The sequence below is a fragment of the Scomber scombrus genome, chromosome 3, assembly GCF_963691925.1.
Source record: "Scomber scombrus chromosome 3, fScoSco1.1, whole genome shotgun sequence".
Classification (NCBI taxonomy): domain Eukaryota; kingdom Metazoa; phylum Chordata; class Actinopteri; order Scombriformes; family Scombridae; genus Scomber; species Scomber scombrus.
In genome coordinates, this window is record NC_084972.1 from 20,577,623 (window position 1) to 20,600,638 (window position 23,016).

The 23,016-nt window shown below is 40.0% G+C and overlaps 1 protein-coding gene across 1 annotated transcript; it reads right to left on the minus strand.

The window, feature by feature from the left end:
• Window positions 1-761: 761 nt before the first annotated feature.
• On the minus strand, window positions 762-14,719 carry prdm2b (PR domain containing 2, with ZNF domain b). Its single transcript, XM_062445305.1, has 7 exons — window positions 14,605-14,719; window positions 13,314-13,417; window positions 12,866-13,018; window positions 11,595-11,721; window positions 8,737-8,841; window positions 2,953-7,493; window positions 762-2,498 (listed from the first exon to the last, which is right to left on the minus strand). Exons 1-7 carry the CDS (start codon window positions 14,717-14,719, stop codon window positions 2,481-2,483), a joined length of 5,163 nt encoding a protein of 1,720 aa, XP_062301289.1. The 3' UTR covers window positions 762-2,480.
• Between the last annotated feature and the right edge of the window lie 8,297 nt (window positions 14,720-23,016).

Genomic DNA, 23,016 nt, shown 5'->3' on the forward strand with positions numbered 1-23,016 from the left:
TTTGAGTCATGATAAAGCCCTAACTTTAATAAGGATAAGATTAATTAATCATTCAGTAGTACTCTTGTAGACTTTTCAAATGTAATCACACCAAAGTCATTTCGGAGGATTGTGTGACTCTCAAAACAATTTAATCACCGTTTTAGAGCCACAACCGTAACAATGGAGTAAACTATGGAGGGGCCTTCTGTAATTATTAACTGCCACTGGTAAATGTCTACCAAGCATTTCACTTGGGAATGATGTCAAATTAATTTATAAGTATTTAGTCCTCAGTAGTATCCAAGAGCAGCTAAATATTCTGTTGGCATCAGATAAATTAGGAATGAGCTACAGAGTGGGACCACTGTAAACGCCTAGTACGTAGAAAACTGTTTGCGCCAATTAATTTTGAAAGAGCAAAAGCCAATGGAAACTCCACACTCTCGGGCAGACTAATGATGCAACTTCATCTCTCAGTCAATCAGTCTGGGACAGATGCATGTATAGGGCTGTTGCAGTCCAGCCAAAGTCTCATGAAATAGGTGCAAGGAGTCAGAGCCACTTATGAGTGCAGTTTATCACATGTTCCAATCCTACAGCTACAAAGTTGACTTTTTCATAACCAGTTAACTTTAATGATGTGGAAATAGATTGCACATTAAATCATGAACAGATCAGAGCAAATCTATCATCCATTACATCTCTGTCCTGTTTATGCCCACAGCTTGCAGAGCTTGATATAATTGGGTACCCCGTGAGCAATAAAAACTTTACACAAATAGATTTATTTTCTTTTTATTATGTCAATTACAGCAATGTTTTAGTTGAGGTCATTCGGGATTTTTGTCTTTGTTCATCCTTAAATATAATCTTGATGCTGAAAGGCAAAACATGAAGAATTTCCTGTGGAAATATAAATTAGCTTCAAATCATATTGTTCGAATTTACTTTCCCATAACACGCTACAAGTGTTTGAGCACTGCCTGTGTGTCTGCTATCTCAGTTGTACAATTGGATACAGTCAAGAGAGAGAAAGTGGAGGGGGCACTGGAGACTATAAACTAAAAATAGGCTTTTCCTTGGTATGGACTTAATTACATTTTCATCATGTACAGTTTTACCAAATACATTGACTCAATGAAACAAAGATGACTTTGTCCTCAAAGACAGAAATCGTTCAGCTACATCAGCGTGGCATGGCTCTTGAACAAAAATGACACAGGAAGCAACTTTTCACAAGTCCATTTATAACGGACAAAAAACACCCAAAAAAATACTGCTGCCTTCAAACTTTTTTCAGATTTGAGTCATGATCATGCATTTTGGCATAAAAAGTTGATTCATGTGTCACTTTCATGTGTCAAATTGCTTAACAAAGTCTTGATTTTGTTGGCAGAAAAGCTGTAAAAGTATTATTTTTGATGAAAGATTTGCACTACTTTGGTACAAATGACCAGTTTCTACAGAGTGCAACAGACCTGAATACATTCCATTATTCACCGTTTAATTAAGCCAATCTTACTGATCCAGCTAGAAATTTTGGCAGTTTGTTTTTAAAGTGCTGTAAGAACACTGGACTGTATGAGTGATATTCATTTCTTTTCATGACAGGCATTATTTTAAAAAGGAGACTACAACATAATTCCCATCATTTTACTTAACTGGAATTATCTGCTAACGTCAAATAAACAAAAACAGTTATGAGAAAGCGAGGAAAAACATGACATACTTGAGATTGAGACTGGAGGAATAGCTGTCAGGCCGCACATCCAACCATAACCATACACATACTTACCACACACACATATACAGTGTTCCTGAGGACCAATTGTTGCAGTAAACAACTGCCATTTTCATTTTTGTTTCCCAAACAAAAATAGGCCAATAAGATATATTCTACAATATAATGACTACATAAATTTAAATCAAACATACATACTTTGCAAATCAATGTATAAACTGAAGTAGGTGCCTGTTGGGAGAGACATGGAAATTGGCTTAATCTAGATTATACTCTATTCAGCACATGCATTAAGAGACTCTGGAAACATCCAAAAATCTAAACAACCAAATGGAGAAAATACGGAACGAAAGAATAAACAAGTTTCCCTAACCCTAACTGATACATGATTGCCATTTGCAATATATCAGCTTTCCAACATAACGGAGCCCTAATGTTACTGTTTTGGGTCAAGTAATGACACGTATTGTATATATTAACTCATTGCCATTTACAGTTTATTTTTCCTCTTTTTTGCAAGGCTGGCTAAAATTGAGGCTCAGTTCAGTTCAAGATAGATGGAAGAAAAAGAAGAGTTCCCTCCTTAAATCCAGCAAGGCAGTTGAGATAAGCAGACTTCACTTGGATTGAGTGAAAAAGCCCACCACAAAAAAAAAAAAGGTCAACCTCAGTGCTGTCAGTGCCTTGATTAGTCCAGAGCATTGCCTGAGAGGTGAGCACCATATTCCCAGGGACTGCTCAACAATGTCAACATGGCTCACTTCATCAGCACCTCCTACAAACAAACAAGACAAACAAAGTTAAGCAACACAGATCTGTGTAATGTCTTACTGTGGATCTAAAGCGGCACATCCATCACTAATTTGTTCATTAAGTCTGGTGTCCAGCAGGACTTGTCTATGAAACAGGATGTAAAGATTACAGGCCAAAAAAAACACACATTTTATAAAAAAACACGACAGATTAAGCAACTTCATTTGCTTTCAATTGACTAATCGCTGCAGCTCTAATAGGTTTTGAGCTGGACATTTTACAGTGGGAAAATAAACTTATCGTTGCGCATTTTGTGGACAAATGGTGTAGTGGAGACACTGTTTCTAGACATGTCTTGTCACAGTAATACAGATGTGCCTGCAGTAAGCTAATATTGGCCCGGTTGATTTATCGGTCTGGTGCTAATAAAGACAAGTGTGACACACAAATGACAAAAACACAGATCCATATCCCACCTGAGTCTCTTTTGGCTCTTGAACTGGTGGTTCCTCAGTTTTAACTTCAGCAGATGGAGCTGCGTTGGCTGTGTGTAAGCTCCTGGTAACTGGACCACCAACTCTCTCCCTTGTTCGAAGGGAGAAACGCTCCTCTTTTTTCAGCTGTTGTGGTGGTGGTGATTTGGCTTCTGCTAATCTCTTGGGTGCTGCCTCTTTACCCATGCGCTGCATTCTCATGGCTGGCCGTTGTGCAGTGTCATTGGGAGTGTCTGAAGCTGTCGGGGTGGGAGGTAGAGACTGAACTTGGCCCTTCTTCCTTTTTTTGCCAACAGACACTGGTGCTGGGAACGAAGCAGGCCTCTTTAGTCGGCCCAGTGCAGCAGCAGTTTTTCCTTTGCTTGCCGGGAATGGTTCAGGGTCTGCCGTGCCAGAGCTACGTGCTCTGGTCTTTCCCAAAGGTTTACGCTCTGGCTCTGTCTGTGATATTTCACATTCAGAAGCTTTCCGCCTAAGATTCATGTTTTTATCTACCGCAGACCCTGCTTCTTTTTTCACCTCTGCTAGACCTTTTTTGCCCTTTTTTGCAACAGGCTTCATGGGACAGCTGACTGCCATATGTTTACTGAGACTCGCGGGATAAGTAAACTCCCGACTGCAGTGGGGGCAGACGTTAGAGGCCTGCTCTTCCTCAGATTTAATGGTAGCCTTCTTTGCTGTAGTGGCAGTTTTATTTCTTTGTGAAATAGCCTTCTGGACCAGCTGGTTTTTCTTCTTATTGAGGGCACTCATTTTTGTTTTACCAGTATCTTGATTAAAATTAAGTCTCTTTGGCTGACCCATTCTACGGAAAGGACTCTGGCCTACAGCAGCAGCTGAGGGTGACACAACCCCATTCAGACACTTCACTATTTGCTTGAGGGGGATGGGGTTTTTCTTGGGAGTGTAACGCTTCTTATCACTAGCGTTGGCACAGGCCAGTATGTGCTGGTGCAGTTCGGGCATGTTGTCAAAGCTGTTGCCACACTTGGTGCAGCGAATGGCAGTGCTGAACGTTTGTGGTATGTTGTGGGTGGTGAAGTTAGTAGCCGAGGCCACAGAGCCGGCATGGGAACGGCTGTGATAGGGGAAGGGTGGAGGTTTATAACTGGGGTAGTGTTGATTAATGCCAAGGCGGACGTCCGGGCCCTTAGACTTCCCTCCCTCTGAGGCCATGATCTTTATTGTAGTGTACAGCTCCTCATTGGGGTCTTCTGCTCCATCCTCTGCATGATTACCATTAACATCAGGCTCATTTTTTATTAAATCTGAGTCATCGGGTGGAGCAGCTTCTTCAGACATCTCTGGTGCTGGTGTTGAGGGACTGCTTTCCTCTTTGGCTCTGGATGGATCTGTGTAGTTTTGTGGTCTGAGTTTGCCACTCTCTACAGAGGTATGTGTGCATGTCTCATTTGGATGCAGATCCTTCTGGTGCTGCTGAAGGTTACAGAGAAATGCAAACTCCTTGGAACAAACTGAGCACACAAAGATCCTGCCCACTCCGTGTAGTGTTGTCCGGTGAGCAAGCAGGGCTGGGGCTTCACCAAACAGCTGCACACAGAATTCACACTTGAAGGGCCATTCTGCAGCATGCTCTGTGATATGCCCACTGAGCTCTTTCATGGAGTTGAACGGCTCCTCACAGACATTACACACAAAAGTCTTGCAGTACGTCGAGTCGACTTCCTCTGCCTCAGAGGGTTTTTCAGGAGCAGCAGGCTGAGGTGAAGAGTCAACACCATCCTGAGGTGTATGATTCATAATGGACAGCTCATCTTTGCCGTGCTGAGGCTCTTCTTTTATCTTAATCTGAGGAAGAGATTGTGGATGCAGAGACGGGGATGAATCATGTGGAGGAGGCGGAGATGTTGAGGATGATGATGAGGATTCTGGCTGAGATGAGAGAGCAGCAAAGTCAGAATTCAAAGATTTCTCTGTTACCGAGTCGGGGTCTTTGTTCATTTTACCATTTAGCAGACTGTTGCATGTCGTAGTCAGAGAAAAATCATCTGTAGTGGGCAGATCTACTGATGTAGGCTCAGGAGGGCTTGGTGTCGAACGATAAAAGGGATCTTTAAGTGGAGTGTTTGGGGAGTCCAGTGGCTCAGAGATATGGTTCTCTTCCTCGTCTTTGTTTTCTTCAGCTGACAAAATCTCCTCTGAGTCTGACATGTGTTTGTGCTCAACCGATCTTGGAGACATTTTTGGCGAGAGGACAGGAAGAGGTGCAGAGGAGTCTGAAGGCTGAGAGAGAGGAGAGCTTGGCATAGCTGGCGGAGAGGGTATGGTAGGTAGTACAGGGGGAGGAGGTGTTGGGGATGTGACACTGGAGGCGCCGGGTGAAGAGGGGTTCAAGGTGACAGGGGTCAAAGAGGGCGGAGAGGGGTGGGTAGACTCTGATGCAACATTTGGAGAGCGAGAGTGAAAACAACTAAGGTTTGCTAAAACCGCAGGGCCCTCCTCAGCTAAGGTTAGACCTACATACTCATTCATCAGCACCTTTTCAAGCATGCTGGTGTTCGGCTTTCTCTTTTTTATTAGTGGCTGTGGTGCAGGACCTCCCTTTGAATCGGCCTCTGCGTTGCTCTTCCGATGCAAGCTTAAATCAAGAGCTGAATCCCCAAGCACCTTGTTCACAGTGTCACTTCTCTTGTTGACAGCGCTTGACAGGTCTAAGGGCTGCTGATTACAGGAATTTCCTCCGCTACTAGAGGGTTGGCCTTGAGTATTATTTCCAGAGGGGCTAAGTGTGTCCCCGTCATCTTTGTCCACTGTGCTTCCAGAAGGTGACACACTGAGGTTTTCCAGCTTAGGCACCTTAAGGGTGTACGAGCTTGCCACCTCAGCTTTACAGCTTTCTGCTTTACATGTGGGACTGAGCTGCGGAGATGATGGAGGAGAGGCTGTTCTTCTTTTAAACCTGCCCGAAGCCCCTTGTAGTGATGTGACTGACTGCGGGGAGGCCAGTCTATGGCTTTCTGTTAAAAGAGCAATGGTTGATTTATGAATGTCTTGGGTCTGAAGGAGTTGTTTCAGCTTAGGTGAGAGATAAACAGTTTTCTCTCGTTGAAAGGCAGATGAATCTGCGGCTTGTTGGAAAAGTCCACCCACTAGCAAGTTCGATGAGGAAGATGTAGAGGATGATGAAGATGATGAAGAGGCTGTGAAAGACGCTGTTTCTGTCTCCACTTTAAGGCTAGGAACAAGTGGGGGTGTAGAGGTTCTTCTTTTTGTTGCTGGCTGGCCAATGCTGGAGATCTGCTTTGCTGCACTGGTTCTACCCTCCACCTTCAGTGCTTGACTGAGCTGATTTGGGCTGATTAGGACTGTGTCTAGACCAAACAGAGCTGCATTTCTGGAGTCTACCTCTATCACCTCACAGGTGCTAACTGCACTGGTGGAGACAATCTTGCCATCAATGTAGAAGCTCAGATTCTCAGAGATGTTTTTGGATATGTCAACTGCATAATCATCCCTGTCTACCTCGTCTTCTGTGTCCGCACTGGGCACGTAGACGGGTGGAGGACTGGTGCTGGGGGACTCATCAGGCAGCTGCTGTTGTTGCGCTGATGCCTCTTGCAGCAGCATGCCTTTCCTGCGAACCCCCTTTGGTAACAAGTGCCGTTCGTGTATTCTGCGTTGGTGTCTGCGCATGTTTGTGTGTGTGCCAAATGCTTTATTACAGTACTTGCAAGGATGGAGCTCTTTAGACTCCCCGTTTTCATCCAATATGAAGGGACGGTCAGCATGAGGCCCCAACTCCTTTCTATGCATCTCAGAGTTGTGCAGAGGTCCTCCAGTAAACTGAGCCCCTATGGCTATATAGTGACTAGTTGGGCTGATGCAGTCAGGACTTGAACCGTCAGTGTGCACCACAGGACTATGTAGATTGGCTGTTCCAGCCAGTGAGCCAGGCCTTTTCTTGGGCCCACTTTCATGCCTTCTCTCATGCCGCCGCCGCCCCACCTGTGAGCCAAAGGATTTACTGCAGTACCGGCACTTGAACAGTTGCGTTTGCTGGTGAGTGATGGCATGAATGTGTATGTGGCGCTCCAGACCCTGTCTGGTGGAGAAGTGACGTTCACAGTGCTGACAGGGATATGACTCTCCATGGAGATCACCTTCAAGGTCACCATCAGGATCAGGTTCAAGGTCAAGATCAGGATCAACCTCCGGATCTTGCCCTGGAAGCGAGGAAGATACCAGCTTTACCTGTGACTCTTTATGGCTTTCTTCACTGCAGCTCAGAGAGGGGGCAGGTTGCTTATTTTGCATGGAATCAGCTAAAGACGAATGTTGAGCAGTTTGCTGTTGTACTTCATTTGGATCCTCCAAGTCATTTACATCCTCCTCTTCTTCTTCCTCTTCTTCCTCCTCCTCCTCCTCCTCCCCATTTCCCCTGTCTGTCGTTACTGCTGACATGTCCTGCACACTTCTATGGTCAGTGCTTCCCATGGGATGGGTTTCCTGGAGTTCCAGTGAAGGCCCTGGGGTTGATGACCTCTCATCCTCCTCCTTCAGACCTGTAAACAATACCAAGAACATTAAAAATCAGACACATGAAACCATACTTTCCAATTCTCACTCCTAAATCATAGGCTAGTTTTAAATGCAGAAAAGACCAAGGTGGACATGACATTCTCCACCACTATCCTGCCAATAAATCTCTTGCCATGTAAGATGAACTCTTGCTGAGCTGCCTTGATTTCAGACCATCAATCAAGATTCATATTGAACATTTGACTAAAAAATGACAAATCAAACTAGGCCTCTTGGATAGAATCAAAGGATGTTTGTCTTCTTTCAACCATAAAACTATTGTGCAGTCAACCTTCATGCCTGTCCTTGAACAAGGATATATTCTGTATTGTCATGCTGTCCTGTGTATCATAGTGTATTACAAATGACACATTTCATATTCATCATTGTTCTCTGTATCATAAGGCTGGTTGTTACTTACATTCAGTTAAGAATAAATAACCTCACCTCATTTTATTCATCTACAAAGCTCTACTGTTCAAGCTTCCAAACTACTTCACATCTCTTCTCTCATTTAAATGTAGTACCTACAGTACAGGATCCACTAATTACTTAGCCTTAAATACCCCTAATGTACACATTAAAGTTGGAAGAACTGGTTTCAGGTACTGCACACCTTCTAAACCGAATGAACTACAAACTGGCCTCAAACTTGAGTCTTATATTCCCCTCGGAAATTTTTAAAGCTTTATTATCTGATGTTTTTTTTATTATCATTCTTCTAACTGTTTTAATTAATTCCTTGTTTATTATGTACTTATGCTGTTTCTGTCTGCTGGTTGTATTCTTGTTTTTTAAGTGTTTCTTGTTCTCAGGTCTCTCTTGGAAAAATGATCTAAGTCTCAATGAGACTGCCTGATTTAATAAGGATTAAAAAACATTTCAAAAAACAAACACACAAGTAACACTCTTTTAAAATCATGTAACTACACAAGACATGTTCAGGGACAGAGTAGATCATATTTAATGATCATGAACAGGTAGATTTAGTTATTTTTGTGTGAATTTGTATATTATCTTTATACTCGTGAGGCTGAATGTACATATTTGTTTAATTTAAATTGTTAGATATCTCCAGGGACATTACACGTAGGCTATTCATATGTGTATGAAGTCACAGTAATTATATGAGGGATGGGTCATATACAAGTCCTGACACAAAAGTGAACCTGTTCACTCATTCACAATGTCTAAACACTGATTATCCATGACAATAGGTCAACTTACCGTCTCCCCCATCCCACATGTCCTTGAAAGTAGGTTTGGTTCCACTTGTTTTCTTGAATTCACCCAAACCAGCCTGTCTGGCTCTTTCCAGCAGCTTTCTTCTCGCTGCAAGTACGAACACACACACACACAAAAATGTGTATCAGGTTTGGCAAACACAGGTTTACAAGAAAGTGCACGTGTAGACAATGTATATTTGTGTGTTATGACAGCATTCGCCAGTGTTAGGTTTTCTCAAATATTTAATAGGCAGTATCTTCCTCCTCCACAAAGCACCAGTATAGCCGGCATAAAATGAGATTTTACCAGTCACTTAACATTTCAGAACATTTTAGGATTTTGGTTTGGTTTTGGTTAAGATCAATTTTGGCCAATTAGCATGCTTCAACTAAATTACCACAATTTAACTCCAGTAACCAAAGAAATCTTTGCTCCATTACACAAACCAATTGTAGAGGTATATAATGTTGTTTTTTTCTCTCAACTTAAAAAACATCTACAGATGTCTAAGACATATTTTTTCTTTACAGCTAATAGATTCATATAGCAGACACATTTTCTTTTTAAACCTCTTGTCCTTTCTTTACTACATGAAATCATCTGATTTGATGTTCCACATCTAGATTTTAAAAGGGGCTTTATGTAAAGTTACATGTGACTGCTTTTAGAGGTCATTACCCTTGCAGCCTACTCTTATGTAAACATTTTGTTTATTAATACAGGCTTGTGTGCATCAGTAAAAACAGTAGATAAATACGTCTCAGGCTATGTTTAACATGACTTTTTTGAAGGTCTAAGCCTGATCTGACTCAAGAGGCTTCCCTGGCACCTAGTTATCAGTGGAGTGTGTTCACAAAAAGGTCATCTGACCTGGCCTACAAAGCCTAATTCATACCAGAGAAACACATGCTGCAGGTCAGTCATCTGACCAGCACGGTTAGAGGCTGCTAAAGCTACAGCAGCAACACAACGACTTCAACGTGTGTATCATTTAACTGCAGTAGCATTTAAGAAACCCATAAAACAGCTCCAGCTTTTTCCAGGCTTTGTTTACTTCAATTCAGCAGTCAATGCATCACATGTCAAACACATCAACTCTGAACATGTCGGTTAGGCAACATGCATGCTGTTTGATATTAAGACGAAGCAAATCAGATAAATTAATCGAGGGTGACTCTGCAGTTCAGTTCAGAGCTACCAAAGCCATCAACCACACTGCAGTGCACAAAGATGACTGTTTTAGACCCTATAGCATGTAGAGTCACACATATGTTTAAACCAGCTATTATCACAGGAAATAACACATAGAAACAAACCTTTAAAATGATGACAAACAACATGTCACAGACCGAACTAAAGACAGCGTGGACTGCAGCGTACAGTCCACAAATTTGATTTTCTACCTTATTTAAGAGACATTTCAATGATTCTGGGGACCAATCACACTTTCTGTGCGTTGCCTGACTTTAAGTGATGCAATTACATCCAACAAAAGTAATTTCGAAATGACACTTGCAAGAATCTAAGTATCATAATGTCTACACTGAGCTGTTATAACCTGTGATATTACACAATAATGTTTCGGTAGCATTTCTTTACCACACATGAGGCAACGCCACATTTCCACCTCATGCCATAAATTCCACTGTAAGATAAATGGTTGAGGAGAGAACTATCACAAACAGGGAACAGATAAGATCAGATAGCATACACTTAATGTATATTTATTGATCAAGTTAGCCTCTTTTGTGTGTGGTCCATCACATAGAAACACCACACATGATCTAACTGTGTTTTTATGAAAACACAATGTCCCAAAGTTCATCCTGACAAATGTACCATTACAAAACTAAGATGATTGTTTCCTACAAAATGAGGGGCTCAGTTGATGGTGCATGATTTTCTTTATTAGGAACAGGATTCATGTTTTACACAAGAAAATCATTTATTGCACATATGTACCAAAAGTTAGCGAAATGGCGTTTCTGTCTCTTTGAGGCTTTGTTTTGATGTCTTACCTATCACAATGTTAACGCAACCAACCGGGCTATAACACAATAATAACCTTATTATACCGTATGTCAGCTATCTTAACACCAGATCCGATCGTAATAACAATAATTATGATACTAAACTTCAGACAGTTTGCCATCTGCTCAGACTGCACACCGAGATGTCCGTGCGTTCAGACATTATTAGCCTTTTAGCCTCAGCTAGCATGCAACACCAAGTCTGACAACCCGACGAGCTGGTTATTTTGGACCCAACACGACGAGCAGGGTGATTTTAGACACACTCCGGGAGATATAACTACTATATTTTAGGTTGTTATCCAATACCTGCGCTCCAGTTTAGCCGGCGGTCGGATAAGGCAGCTGGCTAGCTCACGTTAGCTAACCTGCTAGGCCATCATCAAGTGGAGAGGCTCGCCGATGGATGGCTTTCATGCTTTAGGGACTCAAGGAAGGTCACATCCTCGACACCGACCCAGAGGAGGAGGGAAAAGCTGCCAAAAAGTTACCCAGACGCTCCTTTAACAGTTAAAATACACATTTAACATGAACCAGGAGGCCGTTTTGGGAGCTAAAATATGCACGCAGCGACGAGTTTTGAGGTCGGTTGTGAAAGTAGAGAAAAGCCCCACACACACACAAACACACATACACACACATCGCAGCCGCTAGCCGCCACTAGCCTTCCTTCATTGGTAGCTAACTAGCTCGCCAGTTTTTACAACTTCCGACTGGCGAAGAGGGGAGAGAAAAATCAATTCGTGGCTAACTTTTTAGTGGCCGCGCAGCTAACGAAAGCAGAGAGCATAAGCAGAAATGTCATCTCGTAGGAAAGGCAGGCCTCACCTCGCTTCGCCCTGGGTGAATTTTTCCTGCTCAGACTGCTGGCTCTTTCTTCCTCCAGTGCAGCTGTTATCTCAGGGTTGTCTTCCACAGTGTACCACACCAGCAGCTCCTCTCCTGGCCCGATAGGCTGCAACAATGAAAGATGAGGTCCGCCACCAATCACAACCCGGCTTGCTGTTAGGCAAGGGGGATATTTGGGCCACTGTGCATCTAATCTGTCTTAAGGGGGGGGGGGGAATTTGACAGGGTTTTTTAACCATAGTCTGCAGTATATATACTCTGTTTGGCCCACATTTTGGATAGAGATGTACTGTAGTAACCATAACTCAGTTTAATCACCTTAAGCAAACGTGCATTTAATCTTTAAAAGGGAGTCAGGCTTCACAAAGCATTACCACAATAAAAAAAATTTAAAAAAGACTCCATTGCAAGTAAAAGTCCAGCATTTAAAACCTTACTTAAGTGATTGTGCAGGCGTACTGGGAGCAAAATGTACTTCCAAGAACCAAAAGTACTCATTATGCAAAATATCCCAATTTAGATTGTTATATTTATCACATTTGTTATAGCTATTATTCTGAATGTATAACTAACTGATCAATTTATGTATAAAATATTGACCTGTAAAGTAGCTTGTAATTATACCTGGGAAATAAGTGTAGCAGAGTAAAAGTACGAAGTAGTATAAAATGGGAATATTTAAGTAAATACCTTAAAATTGTACTTGCGCGCAATACTTGATTACATATACTTTGTTACATTTAACGACTGCAAAGCACAAATATGCTCTATAAGACAGTTTTAACCAACTTGCTTGTGCAGAAAATGACTGCAGAGAAATTGTACGCACACAGAATTTCACAGAAAAAATATTGTAAATTGCTCTCAAAAAGCAACAAATACATTTTTGGCCATATAGCAAATTTTGGGTACTTATCACAAACTACAATAAGTGAACAAACAGCCTTCAACTGGGCTACACTGCAATTCTGGAGGGATTTAAGTTTAAATTATTAGCAGATTTCTGTTAATAGGCCAATGAATCTCACAGAAATTCGACCTTAAACTTAGTCATATTTTTTCATTTCATGCCAGTATATTCTTACATAGACTGTCTTTGTATATTCTTATTGTATTTCACAGATCATAACAATGTGCCTGAGTGTTTTCATACCTAACAATCCAACACCAGAAGTTTTTTCATTCTTGCACTTATTCACCATATTTCAGTCCATGTACCACTATTGAACAGTGTGAATAGGTTTTCTTACCCTTAAAACTTTGTAGTAAATAGCTCTGTTGATCTCCAAGGGGAAAATATTCTGCTCTTCACTGGAGCGAGCCCAGTTCACATAGCGCAGCCAGTTCCCCTTCATGGGGTCTGTGGCATCAATGCACATCCAGCCCCGTGCTGGGAAATATATCTACAGGACAGCAAGGTAGAAATATGATGTTTTAAAACATGTGTATGTTTCTCCAGAAAAGCTGAGTATTTGTCATAGAAATGTAATGACATTAACAGCTTTTTCTCCTTTTCCCCAAAGTTATGCCTTGAAAATGTCAGAAGTTTGTGTTGATTCATTGCACACCTTTCACAGCTGACTCATTTTACAGTTCTTTTGAACTGGAGGTGTTATGGTTGATAATTTTAGCGGCACACACAAAAGGTGGTGATGAGTGTTTTAGGGACAGGATCCAACAGAGCAGCCTGTAACGTACCTCCCACATGTAAACATTACTGGTCACCTGGGACCTTTTTTTCTTCTCTCCAACAAACGGGCCAAACCTCTTGCCTTTAGGAATGAGCCGTGTTGCCCAGACACCTGAAAATAAAAATGATGAATAAACATTTAATACCTGCCATATTTCAGATTTTTTATCACTAAATGTGTTTACAGTTTCTGTGTAGTGTTTAGGTTTATTGTGGTGCCCAAAAGCTCTCCTGGACTGCGTTTATCTTTAATTATATGACAATGATGAATATTAGTCAGTATTTCTATGGTTCAAACAGTGTTGATGAATGTGGATAATCACTTACTGTATGACTGGACAGACATCAATTCAGAGTACATTCAATTTTAGAAAAACTTTTGACTCAAGAATATGGATCATGAGGATTTGCATGATGAGGCAGATAATAACCCTGACTGTAATAACTTTTGGTTGTTTAAGACAATTTTTTTGATATGAGATGATGATGAGTTGTCCAATTTCTATTCAATTTGAAAAAAATGTTCACAAAAATATTGATTAAACAGTCTTGCTAAGTTTGTAAAAGGCTGTTTGATTTCCATTACTGACAAGTGTTGCTATCCTCTTACTCAATTTGTCTTTCTTTTGTTTTCTTGCATGTGTATGTGTCTCCAAATACCTCCTCTGAGGCTCATTATGGAATAAGACAGTCTAAAGCATGGTTGTTCAGCAGCTTTAGGAATAATTTATCTTAAAAGGCTCTCTATAGAATCAGTGTGTCTCTGGCAGAAAACACTGAAATCCTTTTGATTTGAGACATAACTGCGATTTTACTTCACTTTTGTTTACACTCAAAACCTCAAAAGTATTTTACAGGATAAGTGAATAGTTGTTCAGCTTATAAAATGTCAGAACATTTTGAAAAATATCAATCACTGTTTTCCAAAGCCTAAGGTGATGTCCTCAAATGTCTTCTTTTGTCCCAACCATATCACAGAAGACAAAATAAACTGGAAAATGTGGACCACCTGTCTTCAAAAATGACTCAAAGTGATTCATCGATTAGCAAATCAGTTTTTTGTCTATCAATTATTCAATTAATCTACGAATCTTTGCAGTTCTACCTCAGAATTGTAAAAAAAAATTGACACGCTTGAAAGTTCTTAATTTTGCTTTCCAACCTGGTCTCAATGTGGTCCAGAATAATGGACTGCAGGAAGTTATGTTTAGAGTTGTACGTTCTTGTGCAGTGCAAGTGGAAATATGTTGTTGAAGTTGCAGTTATCCAAATAGACCACAGACTTACTTATTTACTCACCGATGCGACTTTGATTGATAGCAGAAGGTCCAAGACTCAAACAGTCAGGCAGACCTGTCCACACGTGGGCTGGAATTTCATCAAGAGTTTCCACTGTCCCACCAGTAATGGCCATGACCTCAAATAGTTAAAAAAATAAATAAATAAATACATTTTAAAAATAAATAATAATATAAAAAAGTTTAAAAATATGTAAAAAATGTCAAACATCCTCAATAAGTACATAATAGCTTCATTTTGTCATTCAAATATTTCACCTGTTCACCACAAGACAGTGGGCACCAAGTCTCAGTCGTTACCACATGAACTGTAATAAAATGTAGAGTAGATGATTACAAAATGTGCAGCAACAGGAAGTTCTCAAAGTGAATTCATTCCACAGGAAATGCATCTCAACGAGGGCAATACATCTAATAACACAATCTAATACCAGTTTCCTTTAAAGGGTTAATACTTTCGCATAAAACCAAAACATGGCACCTAATAAAAAACATTTACTTGCAATTATTTAAATAGTGAGTCTGTTTTGCCAAGTTCATGACAACAGACTGCTGTGTCTGTACTCCACCATGGACTTTTGGAAAGTTGTAAAAGGCAAAATTAACCACAGGTGGACATCATAGTGAAGACTGACTGCAACTACTGAATATTATCATTATCGATTAACCGATTAGCCATTTAACCTATGAAATGTTAGAAAAGAGTGAAAAATGCCCATCACGATTCTCTAAAGCCAAAGATGACAACTTCAAACTGCTTGTTTTGTCTGACCAAAAAGACCAAATCCCAAATATGCTCAATTTACAATCACACAACAGAGAGAAAAGCAGCACATCTACACATTTGAGAAACAGAAACCAGTCATTTGCTTGGAAAATTCATATTTTCAGAATACGTTTCTGTCCATTGACTAGTCCATTTCAGCTGTTTGCGTTTATGCACATAATATGCTTTAGTTGGTTGCTTTTTGTCCCAACTGGCAGAAAGAAAGACAATTGTTAAGAAGCACAATGAGCTGCTGGCATGTCTTGTGGGCTGGTTACTGCATACTGAATTAACAAATCTAAAATATTCCACACACACTCTTCACTAGCAGATATTTTGATAGATTATATGGAATATATTTATATTTAAAAAGACTTCATGATGTCAATATCCACATTAATTCAGAAGCAGATAAATGGAATGGTCATGTATGACAATTCATCTCATTGTCTTGGTTTGTGTGGCTCCAGTTAAGGCTATTTAACACCCTCCTCAACAAAGGCCTGAAAAAGAAATAGATTAACTTTTAGTAGCCGGTTCATTTTTTTCTTACTATAATCCGCTGGTGCTGGAGTTGTGATCAGACATTTTTAAATCCCTCTTAAATTCAAGCAACAAACGGAGCGAGAGATTTCAATGTGTGCGTAAAGCGGATTTAAGGCGTTTAGTCTGTGTTCATCATTTAAACAAAAAGTTGTCCAACATAAATAAAACAGACGGATATCTAAACCGTGCAGCGCCTGAAGGATGCAGTTTATTGTTACCCTTGCTACTCGTCTGCTGCCCTTATACTTCCCAATGCTGGCCGGAGGAAGGTGCTTGGAGCTTTTTTCTTCTTAATGCCGCCTGTCGTAGGGTGGTTTTGGGGTTTAAGATACTCATACGCGCACTTACCTGCTTTATTTGACCGGGGACTTGTGATTCTTTTTTATTTTTTTGGCTCTACCTGCTTTCAATCTGCTGAAAATGGCGGATGGAGGCTTGAGTCGAAAGCTTCAATAACTCATTCGGATCGTGGTGTAGAGGAGTTGGGAGAGGCAGAGCCGTGCACACCCATCCAGCGATGGGGCAATAATGTTCAAGTCAGGCTGCAAGCAGTTTTTTCTGTAGATGACAAGGATCCCTGATCGCCTCTGCTGCAGACAGTGACTCAAATCCTGTCCATACTGCAGCCTTACATGAAACCATGCCAATTAAGTACCTTCCTTAGATTCATCTGTGTAGATAATGGGCCTGTAGGCTGGTGCCATCTGTGAATACATGCATAGTTTAGAGGAACTCCAAAAAATACATTTTAAAGAAAAGCTGAAGAAAAAAAAAACGTCAAAGAGATTCAGAAACACCTGATGCAGCAGGATTTTAACATATGGGGTCAATTGAGTAATTTATGTGAAAGTAAACCAGAGGTCAGTTTGGATTAGGATTTGGTGCTTGAAATTTAACATTTCAAAATGTCCTCTCTTCTTAAAAAAAAAACCTTTTATGCAGTTGTAAGGAACAAAAAACAGTGTCTCAGTTCACAAAAAGAAAGGTGTGTTAAGGTATGAATTCATCAGAGGTCAGTAAAAACCTTGTGCATTGAATACATAAAAATCTTTTAGGCATTAGTGTAACGAGGTGGATATGGGTAAAATGCTTTATCACACTATCTGTAATGTTGCACTGTTGATGTACAACTTCATACAGTATATTTTCTGGAAAGTCAGGTGACAACTGCTAAAATGGCAATGTTACATTTTGTTAATCCAGTGAATTGGATTAACCAAATAATCAAAGCACTTCATCACATTGATGAAAAAACTCATAATGCAATATTGTCATTAAACAGTCCTGTTCACTGATTTACAAAATTGCACAATGATCTAATAATGCATTAAAGGGATAGTTGCCAATGATGTGGTAAAATGACAATAACATTATATTGCTCCCCTCTTGGCTCTATTGAGAAATACAAGAAATTACTATAATTATTTTAATTATATTAACCATGAAAACACCTAAAACCAATTGTCTCTAATGTTAGTTTCAAGACTGGCAACATGGCTTCGTCTATGGTGTTCACAGGTGTATGTAGCCTCTTTTGACCACTGTTCTGTAGCATAAAGTTGCTTTTAAGCAATGCTGTTACCACATAAAGCTGTCTCATCAGTTTTCAAATGACAAACTAGGTGATCATGACTGTTTTCGTGATTTACAGCTCCTGTCTGCAGCCACTAGAGGCTGCTGTGCTACTATTAACAGACCTTTCCCTCTCAGACGGAGATTAACTGAATTTATAACATCAGGACTGATCAGGACAAATATATTTAATTAATGCAATTTTTGGAAAAAGTCAAAGAAGCTCTACATCTAACAAGAATGTGTTGGCTAAGTTGTAACACCAGTGAGCAGATGTGTGTATATGATGTTTTTGCACAGTGAACAGTCTGAACTGTGCAAAAGAAGTGTCCTTACATCTATTTTAGGTGTGTATGCTTACGTAAACCTTACAGCAATAATGAGCAACACTATTTTCTCTTTTAATGATTATTAAACGATATGTGTTACAACTTCTTAAGGCGTGACATCACAGTTGGCAAGTACCCTACAAGTCTGGCACACAGTGCACCTGAGGGTGCTCAGCCAGGATTTTAATATAAAATGCATCTTCTTTGCATCACAGTTTTCCATTTGTATTCATTCCAAAACACTATTAGACAAGAAGAACCACACTGTGGGCCTGTCATGTACATGCCTCCTCTGCTGCTCTAATGGCTGTAACCTCAGTGCTTAAAGCACCCCTCAGCCCTCACCCAGGTGTGCTGCACTCAAACAATTCAAAATTCCTGCACCCCTGCCCCACCCTGACAACCTTCCCATGTCCATCAGGCTGACAGCAATATCCCAGGTCCTTCTGCTTTTTATGACAGCAGTAACTCCTTCTTACCAATATGAGGATGTCCATCAAACACTAGTAGTCTTGAACTAACTGCATCAGATTCCCTTTAACTTTATCAAACAAGAATAAACAGGAATATTTCATTTCCACCAAAGAAACCTCAAAAATCCAAAATGATGAATATCACAGCTTCACCAAACTCCATGTAAATATTGAAAACTTGAACTAATAAATAAGGTCTTTGGTTGCAATTTCAAACATGGTGATCATTTGGCAATCATGACAAAGAAATATAATTCATAGAGAAACCTTACTATGATTTTGGGAAACATCTGAACTATCTAAAACTGTTAGGCATAATTTTTTATTATACACAACAAAGCACAACACAACATTTAATAGGAGAACTTACTACAAATCCAGAATGAAGACACTATGTTATATACTCCGTAAGAGATTTGGCAATTTAAATCAGGTTTGACTTACTGGTACGTCAAATTATATTTGTAATTGTTTTAATTAGTGCGTCTATGTGTCGTATAAAAGCAATTTGTTCTCAGATCACTCATGATCTAAATGAGACTTCCTGAATAAATAAAAACTTCACAACTATGTGAATTAAAGGGAAGTATTTAAAGGACATGCAGTGAGGTCCAAAAAGTCAAGATACTTCTGTTTTACATTTGTTTAAAATGTAATACTATTTTTTCATTACAATGATAATATCAGCTTAACGATTTGAGTGAAAAGTTGAATATTTAAAAAGAACGTGAATTTCAGAATATCTTATTATTAGTATTTAGTATTTAGAATTCCTCCCTTTTGCTTTAATGACAGCATGTACTCGAGCTGGCATTGACTCCACAAGTTTGTGCAAAACTAGATGAATCATGTTATCCCAGCATGATTTGACATAAGAGCTTCATGTGGCTTTGCTTTCTCAGTTTTTAAGTGGCCCCATAAATGTTCAGTGGAGCTGAGGTCAGGTGACTGTGGAGGGAAACGCTCTTCTTTGGTCTTCAAGTAGTTCTTGCAAAGCTTTGAGGTGTGTTTGGGGTCATTATCCTGCTGCAGTATGAATCCTTCTCCACAAATATGCAAACCAGAATGTGTTTTATGTCTCTGAAGAATGAAGTGGTACTTCTGCTGGGTCAGGGTGGAGTCAATTTGGTGCAGGTCCAACTCCAGAGTAGACAAAACATATCCACTTTCTGTTACTGCCATAAATCTCAAACTCAAATTCATCAGTAAATACCATTTTTTCCCAGTCATCCACTGTGACATACTGGTATTTCTTGGCCCTCCCCGAGCATTTGGCCTTGTTTCTCCTACTGAGAAGTGGTTTAGAAAACACCTACTCATCCTCTGAGACCATTACAAGACGGCCTTGTTTGACAGTATTTTTGCTGATTGGAGTCTTGCGTTCTTTATTTAGTAAATTCTGTAACCGTGATGAAGGTGCTTTTCTATCTCTCAGGGAACTCAGCTTGATGTATTAATCTTCTGATGGAGTGGTCACTTTGATCTGCCTGCTCGTGATTTTGACATAACTGATCCAGTTTCTGCAAATCATTTAGAGTTTCATACACTGCAGACTTAGACACATTTAGTCTAGCCATGATGTGACGCTGAGAAAGCCCCTCTCTGCTAAGAATAACAACCTGACTTCTAACACTTTCACTTAGTTCTGATGCCATGTCTCCTACTATCACAATGCTTAGTAAGCAACAATCTGGAAACTTGGGGCACAGCAATATTTATAACAGGTGAACACTGGCTGCAAATTGAGTTACTTGAACAAGCCTCTGTTGAGTAAATCAGCTTCACCTGAGTGTAATCGCAATGCATGCTTCAATAGAAAGGATACCACTCAGAGTGCCCTTGTAGCCAAGTGGTTACAGTGCATGCAGTATACCAGCAACGTCCCTGATTTGACTCCGGTAAGGGACCTTTGTTGCATGTCATACCCATTTCTCTCCATCCTTGTTTCCTATCGGCCATTCTGCCACCAACTGCCCAAAAACAATATTTAAAAAAGAAAGGATACAACTCAAGGAAATATGTCCTTTTGATCAAAGCCACACATTTGCTTACAGTTGATTTCTGATCTGTAAATAGTACAGAATCTTACATTTTCCTTCATTTTACAAGTCATAACGTTTTTAAATGTTTATGAATCCTCAAACTTTTGGACCCTACTTTATTACCTGCCGTAAAGTTACGAGAATCTGAACCCCCAGGCAGGTCTTGTTAATCTGTATTTATTTCATACAGGCTCTGGGGTTTAGACTTATGACAGGCACAATACAAACAGGCAAGAGTTACAATGAGATATACTTACTGTAGTTGGGTGCAGTTTTAAAACAGAAAGCATTTTAAAGCTTCCATTTGGAACACTGTGTTCCTGTTACCATCCTAAAAATATTTAGAGTGTGCAGGATAAGTTGTAAACATATAGCTGGAGCTGCAGCATGCCAAAGTGTGATTGATAGGAGAGCTGTGTACTATAAGTATGACCCATGAGGCTCCTGGAAATGTACATGCTGTATGTAAAGAACATTTTGTGATTAAATGCTAAACACTGTTTAAAATGTCAGTATACCTGCACACAATTGATCTCAATTTGATTCAATAATTCTTGCATCATTTCTAAAATGAGAACATGATCACACAGATGAGATAACAATATTCATACTCACTGTAAATACACTTTACATTTTACAGATTATGACTACCTTTTTTTCATGAGGTTGGTCACACATTTACATACATTTTTCATACAAAAGTACCACTACTATATATTATAGATCTATCCAGATATTTTACACAAGAGTAATGTCTCAAATAGCTGACTTCCATCCCATAGTTTAAATTAGGTGAAGAGACTCTGTTAAGAGAGATAGGATGTTTATTCTGATGTGGTTTCCATCATTAGATCGGGTGTTTGGGGAAAAATCCACTTTCTGAGTGTCCAGACGTAGAAGAAACTGTAGTACAATGATTTCATTCAGTGGATTATTTCTCCGGACAGCTATTCCAGTTGTCAGCCCTTCTGTGTCCTGACTTCCTGAATACATAAATGCTTCACTTATATGTGAATTAGGGCTTCTAAAGTATGTCAAGGACATAGTACTCGCTCTAAATGTGGAAAAGAGAACTTGTACCCCATGGCAGGTCTCCTTAATTTGCATTTGATTCATACAGACTCTGGGGTTTAGAGTTACGACAGGTGCAATAAAAAAAGGCAACAATTATAATGGGATACACTTACTGAACTTGGATGCAGTTTTAAAACAGAAAGCCGTTTAAAGCATTAAATTTGGAATACTGTGTCCCTTTTACTATCCTAAAAGTATCTACAGTGTGCAGGATGAGCTCTTAACGTATAGCTGGTGCTGCAGCATGCCAAAGTGTGATTGATAGGAGCCCTTTGCACCCCATGCTGCATGAGGAAAAGTGATAGGCCCACTTGGTTCATGCATGTGGTGTACTGTATGCATGAGTCATGAGGCCCCTGGAAACACACATGCTGTATGTAAAGAACATTTTGTGATTACAGGCTGAACACTGTTTGATTGATAAGAAAGAACATTTTCATTATACCTGCACACAATTGAGCCGTGTGCAAGTTTAATGACCACTAGATCAGCAATCAGAAACAATTAAATTCAACAATTCTTCCATAATTTCTAAAATCAAAACATGATCACACATGAAATGACAACAATCAAACACTCACTGTAAATACACATCACATTTTACAGATCACAATTACCTTTTTTCACGAGGTTGGTCATATACTCACATTCATTTATCCTATAAAAGTACCAATACTACATCATTCAGATCTATCCAAATGTTTTACACAAGAGTAATGTCTCAAGTAGCTAATAATTGTCTCCATCCCACAGCTTACATTAGGTAAAGACACTGTGTTAAGAGAGATAGGATGTGTAAACAAAATATTCTGATGTGGTTTCCATCATTAGAGCAGCGGTTTTGGGAAAAATACACTTTCTGAGTGTTCAAACCTTGAAGAAACTGTAGTGCAATGTATAAAATGCTATGAAACTTGTCCTGCTGAGTGCTTCAGCCGCTCCATACTTCTCCAAACAGCTATTCCAGTTGTCAGTTCTACTGTGAACTAAAATAGGAGGAAGAATTATAAGTGCAGATTAAACAATAGTGTTGTTTAGCCTTAAAGCGATGGTTCGGCGTAATTTCAACCCAGCGTCATATGCACCATGCGGTCTATCTAACCACCCGCTCCGCTTTTTTTTCTTCATTTTGTCGCAAACTGGTGGAGTTAGAGCCATCAGCCGAATGGCTTAGTACAGGCGCTAATGGACCCACCAGTGTATCTCGTAAATTACTCCATTAATAATGCCTGGGTTGTTACCAAACTTCTACAGTAGTACAAATAGGGTCTTTACTCATAAATCCATTCATTGGAAAGTTTGTAAGTACACCAGGAGTTTATTAAAATAAACACTTACCTGATGGCTTTTACTCTGCTGCTACTGCTAAAGCTGTAAACATCGTCGAAATCTCGCGCGATCACTGAAATCCCGTGGTCTCGCGAGATCCCCGCACAGCACATCTAGAGATCTGTGCGGGGATCTCGCGAGACCACGGGATTTCAGTGATCGCGCAAGATTTCGACTGTAGAAGTTTGGTAACAACCCAGGCATTATTAGTGGAGTAATTTACAAGATACACTGGTGGGTCCATTAGCCCCTGTACTAAGCCATTCGGCTGATGGCTCTAAC